At 34.7% G+C, this 6494-nt stretch overlaps 1 protein-coding gene across 1 annotated transcript in view; it reads right to left on the reverse strand.

Moving 5' to 3' along the window:
- Nucleotides 1–1488: 1488 nt before the first annotated feature.
- LOC107082737 (macrophage mannose receptor 1-like) overlaps nucleotides 1489–6494 on the reverse strand; it is a 22282-nt gene continuing 17276 nt past the window's right edge. The window contains exons 27-31 of the mRNA XM_015371568.1: nucleotides 3899–4063; nucleotides 3679–3795; nucleotides 3327–3482; nucleotides 2198–2227; nucleotides 1489–2106 (exon numbers count right to left, since the gene is read on the reverse strand). Of these exons, the coding sequence (XP_015227054.1) occupies nucleotides 1853–2106; nucleotides 2198–2227; nucleotides 3327–3482; nucleotides 3679–3795; nucleotides 3899–4063 (722 nt within the window). The 3' untranslated portion in view covers nucleotides 1489–1852. The remainder of the gene's footprint in view (nucleotides 2107–2197; nucleotides 2228–3326; nucleotides 3483–3678; nucleotides 3796–3898; nucleotides 4064–6494) is intronic.

A 6494-nucleotide genomic window follows, 5' to 3' on the forward strand; every position in this document is an offset into this window, starting at 1 on the left:
CAATAGAACAGGTAAAAAAAAAGGGTACAGTTCAGAGTAAATGAATTGTGGTTTATTTCTAAATACGTACTTTCCTTAATGAACAATATTCACCAGACTTTACCATTATTACATATCACAGCCGGAAATGTTACAACAAATACTAAGGATGTAGAATTAAAAGATCTTCTCGAAATAAGAATTTGATTGGAGTGAAATATCTCACTAAACAATTGTGGATAACACTTTTGGAAAGTCAAATAACTTGTTTTTAAGTAGAAGACAAAACTTATAAAAGTTACTGTATATGGAAATGTATTGTATTAGCAATAAAACAGCAGCATCAAAAGAGCGTGGTTTTTGGGCGGAGGATGCTATCCAGGTACAAAAGTTTCTGAATGTTATGAGCGCTGCCATTTTTGTTTACGTAATTCCTGCCTTCAGAGCTGTACTATTGTGGGGAGGGGAGGAATCGTGCTAGTGTGATGTGCAAATGGTGGTAAGAACCAAGGTCGGCATGGTTAACTGATCCAGGCTCGGTCTGAACTCAGCATGGATTGGTTTGAGAGGGGTAGTGTAAATGGGGCAATAAAAACCTTGATGGCTCCAAACTTTCTGCCTTCAAATGCAGACAAATCAGAAGTTACTGTCTTTGGCCCAGAGTCTCTGAAATTGAAGTTGAGTCACTTAATTTGGATACGATTAAATTAATCTCAGATAACACAGTAAAAAAAACAAAAAAACTTGGAGTTATTTAGGATCTGTCATTTAAATCACATTTCATAGAATTTTCTAGAATTTCCTTCTTTCATTTCTGGACTAGAAAATTACATATATCTTTCTTAGAGAAAATATTCCATGCAATTCTTGAGGGATTTAGGGGTTAGGGCGGCCGTTCGGGCACAGTAAGCATGTACTGTATGAGAACAGCAACTTTTAAACAGTGCGTGCACGAGGAGAAATGGGCTCTTGCAATTGTGATTCTTTACAATCAGGAAGTCCATAAAATAAAGAATTGAGTAACCTATTTATCTTTTTATTTATATATATATATATATGTATATATGTATGTATGTATGTATGTATGTATGTATGTATGTGTGTGTGTATTCATCTATCTATCAAAACTTTTTAAAAAATTCTTAGAATAGACTGAGACTTCATTCAAGCATGCAATGGCTTGTTTCGATGTAAGCCAGGTTTAAACGGTAATTGGTCTTTCTAAACTGCTCTTACTGCATATGTGAATGTATGGTTGTTTGTATGATAAACTAAATCTCTGTTTTCCCTATGTTAGAAGGGGTAACTCTTGCTAAATAACACCTAAAACTAGGTACCTCAAGACCCCAAAGAAAAGCATTTATAGATAGATGGATGGTTCTCTAATAGCTTGAAATTCAGTGATTATGTAAATATGAATTGATTAATTTAACACGCTTTAAATATTGTGACTTTAAGATATCTGTCTTAAATCTATTACACAATAGTACTGCATCTGTTTTCGGTATGTCAACAAAATGAGACAGAAAATTTTATATTTTCTGATGACAAGAGGATATACTACAATGTTTAAACATTATAAAAAATAAATGGTAGAATAGTGAAAAGCTTTAGTATCTTTTTCTTAACAGTGACATCTAGTGACTTTATTCGTACATTAACACAGTAATAGCAATAAACAGCATCTATTAAACGAGCCTTGGATTTAGCCATTATATACATTCAACCATGGGAAGAGAAATAACAAGTACGGTAAATGTTAAATTACTGGATATATGCAGTGAAAACACAGTATATAAGCATAGTTGTGTGTGTATACAGTAAAATTCATTTTAAACTAGATTGCAAGATGTTCATTTTTCAAATTCCTAAATCACAGAGTTAAAATGGGCTCCAGCTTTTCTGAGGGAAGTTCTGCATTCTCGATCAGTTTATTAGTGTCAACCACGTCAGGCGGAGATTTATCGCCATTGAAGTACAGTGGATTGTCAAAGGTGGGGAAGGAGCGAGGAGATCTCTTGTAGACCATGAAGGCAACAACCATCAGTGTGGAGAAGATGGCAATGAGCATCACAACCACCAAACTTGTGTGAACACGGCTGCGTAGATTGTCACCTCCTTCTTGTTCTGCACATTAAAAAGTAGACAGAGATCATTTTTTACTGAATGCTGAAGTCTTCAACTCCACTTATCATGGAGAAATAATAGTTTAACTTACTTGATTTCGATGGTAAGTCATTGAGTATAACTGTACAAAAAAAAGAAAAGAACAACGTTAAATAATGAAGCTCTTCAAAAAATGTTCTCCTATATAGAGTATCATATAAATTAGGTAATTCAAAATTGTGTTACTGGAATGTACAGTCTCTTTAGGTTTTATTAGAAATCTGTTAACTCTCAAAGGAAGTCGCAAATACACTGCGTTTAGTAACAACTGGGCTTTCATGTTTGTTTTTCTAAGGCTTTTATATTGTTTATATTGGTATCAAAAGTATATTGTATCGACTAAATGTAAGAAAGATATCATGATATAAGTTTTTGCTATATCCTCTAGCTGTAACTTATTGTTTGTATACAAGCCTCGACCTCAAATTCTGCACACGACATGCCCACATTCAACCACAAGGGGTCTTACAAAGCACCTCATGAATGAGCCAGCTATTATACATTATTTCATAGTTAATACCATCCATAGAAAGAAAAGAAAAAAAAAAGAAAAAAAAAAGAAAGAAATAGAAATAGATGTTATGGTGCATGAGTCAGCCTCTTTGATACTGGACCCTGTTTAGCAGATATTTTAAAAAGCAATGTTCAAACACATCTCTGCGTTGTGATTGGCCCACCAGTTGTAGGGCCTAGGGCATTGATCAAGGCTAGACCATTTGCAGGCAAGAATGATTTTGGCCGCTGGTGGGTGGGGCTAGTTTAGTAAGCAAGGCATATGAAGGTTTCAGGCCTTTTTTTTTTTTCACACATGTAAGCTCTGTACCTGAGACCCCTGAACCTTTATTTAGTTATTTAATTCTGGCATGCACATTTTTTTAAGTTAAAAATCTGCTACTTTCCCTCCAAAGAGATTCAGGAAAGGAAAGCCCAAACAGGATGCATGACTATTTTATTTTAAAGCAATGTAAAGGTAAAAGTGATTGTAAAGCTATCTAAAAATTGCTGCAGTTCTATAACATATGAAGTTTTTTTGTTTTACATTTTATGTTAATGTCTCAAATAGTCTGTGCAAAAAGTTTCTTTTTATTGAAATACATTTTCCTTTGTCTTAAAAAAAAAAAAAAACTATTACCCAAAATCCTTCGTTATGTTTTTTTTTTTAAGATCATAAAGCAACTTACCTTTAGGTGTTTTACAAATATATGATCTATCATGCCATCTGCGGCCTGAATTCCATTTCCCATTTGTAGTTCTGATAGCTCCAAAATCAGAATCAGGCTCATCTTCATCCCAGTTACTATAGTCAAAGACTGTTTTATCTAACCATGCCCATGTCCCTAGTTGTAAAAAAGTAAAACATTTGGTGAATTATAATTTTACATTTCCATTGATAACCACAAAAACTGTTTAAATCAAGAAGAGAATTATATATGTTGAATGTGTTCCAATGCATCATATATTTTTAAAACTCTAGAAAAATGTTTGCCAAATTAGTTTCCCTTATATTTGAAAGGCATAAAGAACTTATCTTACCTTTGTGTGTTTTAAACAAACCCACCCAGAATGAGTTGTGGCTGTCTTGGAATACTTCTATGTTGCTTTGGAGAAATTGTTGCTCTGAAGGATCTTCAATACTTGTCAGAACTCCACCTTACCATCAAAAATATTCTGGTTAAAACAACCTTTACTGGCAAAAGTTTTCCCAATCTATAATGTGCAAATAGACAATTCTAAATGAAGTTTAGTGTCTTACCATGTCTTACACAGCTGCTAGCTGCATCTGCCCATTCAATTTCATCTGTCACAAACAAATAGCAATTGCCTTTATATGGCAGCCAAGTGTAACTATTCTGGTACTCCACATTGGTATCTTCAGGGCAGCTTCCAGGAAATACAGAGGACTCTGTAGGTGGAACATCTGGAAAAGAAATAATGTAGGCTGATGAATATAAAAATAACATTTGCAAAAATATCCTTAGTTTACATCCAGATGGATTTCTACTATTTTCTGTTCTGAAGCCAGCCATACTATTACGCCATGAGAGATTTTTGTTGATAAATATGTGTATGAAACAAAAAATATTGCCGTATTACGCCACTGTAAGCAAAATACTTAGGTGCCCTCTTACAATTCATAATTATTGCTCAGTGCTGTACTTCAAAGCTGGTTGATAAATAATTTAATTCAGTTTAGTTTATTTATTTAGTGCCAACCTACAACATTTCAAGGCACTTTATAGAACAAATGCAATCAAATCATAGAGACAGATTTGTTAAAGTTTTTTTCTTAGAATCCCAGCCTATTGCATTGAGTCATTGATTTTGCAGGATTAGTTTTCCTGGATGAGCATCTGAACAACAGCAGACATTCACTTGCAATAAAAGTAAAGAATGTAAACTACAATATTAAAATATATTTCACAGCTGATTTAAAGCATATCTATACATTTTGGTCATTAACATTAACAATTAAATTTGTTCTGAAACACTGATCAGCTGCAGGAATTTCGCCATTTGGAGTTTAATACGAGGAAAAAATTAACCTAAAGTTGTAAAAGTTTTACATTCGAGTTTTTAAACTAAAATAAAAAAAAGGATTGACATTTTTTACTTTCAAGTAACATGATAGAATAGAATAATAAAATAGAATGTTCTTACAGCTATAGACATGAATAAATGGAATAAAAAAAAAATCTGGTCAGTGTAAAAAAATATATTAGCCAAAAATGGAAAATAAAGGTAGTTAAAAAAGCAAGTAGCAACAGACAAAACTAAACAAAAACATGCATACAGTTTATACTGACCCCTTTACTTTACTCCATTTACAATTTCCAATTTTGCATTCAGGTTACATTGATTTTATCTATTGCACATTAGTAGTTGTTTAAAAGTTCCCCTTCAAGCTGAAAGGCAGCCAAATGGCCTCCGGTTTCCTGCCGAGTTCAGCCAAGCTATATTGTAAGTCTCAAGCTAAAAAAAACAACAACAAAAAAAAACTTGAAAATGAAGGAGTGATGTTCAGTGTCTTAAGTGTTAACGCCCCACAGGTGCTGTATGAGTTCGAGGAGAGATGCAGGATATACTGTACCCCGAGTAATTGGTGAAAATTTCAGGAGACACAAGCGAGGTGGGAACAGAAGTTACAAGTAAGTGATGTGTAGGTTTCAGAACAGAAATGTGGAAAAACTTTACAAAGAGGATGGAAATTACTTAAGTTCCTTCTTCCAGAAGAGACAGGAAGATTAGAGAATTAGAAGAGCAGAAAATGAGAAGCATATGTGGATGAAACCTGAAAAAACTCAGTGACTGCAAGGTAGATGTTGGGAGAAATGCAAGACAGCACAGGATCATGGTGTGTAGAATGACTCTGATGGTGGGGAAGGTGATGAGGACAAGGACATGGCAGAGAACAAAGAGATGGAAGCAACAAAAAAAGAAGGCTAACTGGCTTGTAGTAAGAAGTTAAAACAGATTCTGCATGGCCAGCAGGCCCTTCCACATTACCAAAACAAACATAGCTAATGCTATCAAGGAAACAGGTAGGAGAGTACTTGCTCCATACTCTGAAAGAAAAGTTGACAAGGAGACATAGAGGCATAGTGGCTTAGAGGAAATCTAGGAGTGTGTTCAGAAGAAGAGATTAGCTAAAGAATGATTTACATGGCATAATAATAGTGCAAGTTTCAGCCCCAATTTTATCTTGTAGCACTTGAATAAATTGTCTCTTTAAGATGTAGAGTTAATTAAATGTAAAGATATCCCACGTAATCGCTAAATGTTCTGTATGTGGTGTGATGCACCTGTTGCGTGGCTGGAGAAAACAGACTGTTTAAGTGTATGACCAAAACTGTTCTTGCGCTATTTTTTTTTTAAAACTATTACCGTAGGTTGTGCAAATAATCGGGCAATTTTAAAATCTTGCCAAGTGAACCAGCCTTAGCTAAGAAGAGGGACACGGTGAGGAATAATGAGTCAAGAATCAGGAGGGATTTGCAGCATGATGTGAAGACACATTGCACTTCGACATTCCGAAGCATCTGACAGTGCTGAAAAACATTCCCAACTTTGTTGAAGTGGGTGGAGCAAAGTGTAAGATGTTCTGAGTGAAAAAAAGAGTATCAGCAAAGATGATTGTGGCAAGACCAGCAATATAAATGGTTTAGAGGCAGAAACACTGTCGCAGAGAGGAGTTCTCTAATGGGGGTGCCAAGAATAATAAGGAGCAAGAACGAGTAAATCAAAGGGAATAGATAATGTTATATACTTTTATGACATAAAGCCAGACAGGCCAGACTATGATGTTTTGGACATAGGAGGGATAGTGAGTAAAAAGATGTTTAGGCTTGAAT

This window comes from Cyprinodon variegatus, unplaced genomic scaffold (genome assembly GCF_000732505.1).
Source record: "Cyprinodon variegatus isolate N-32 unplaced genomic scaffold, C_variegatus-1.0 Scaffold60, whole genome shotgun sequence".
Taxonomy (NCBI): domain Eukaryota; kingdom Metazoa; phylum Chordata; class Actinopteri; order Cyprinodontiformes; family Cyprinodontidae; genus Cyprinodon; species Cyprinodon variegatus.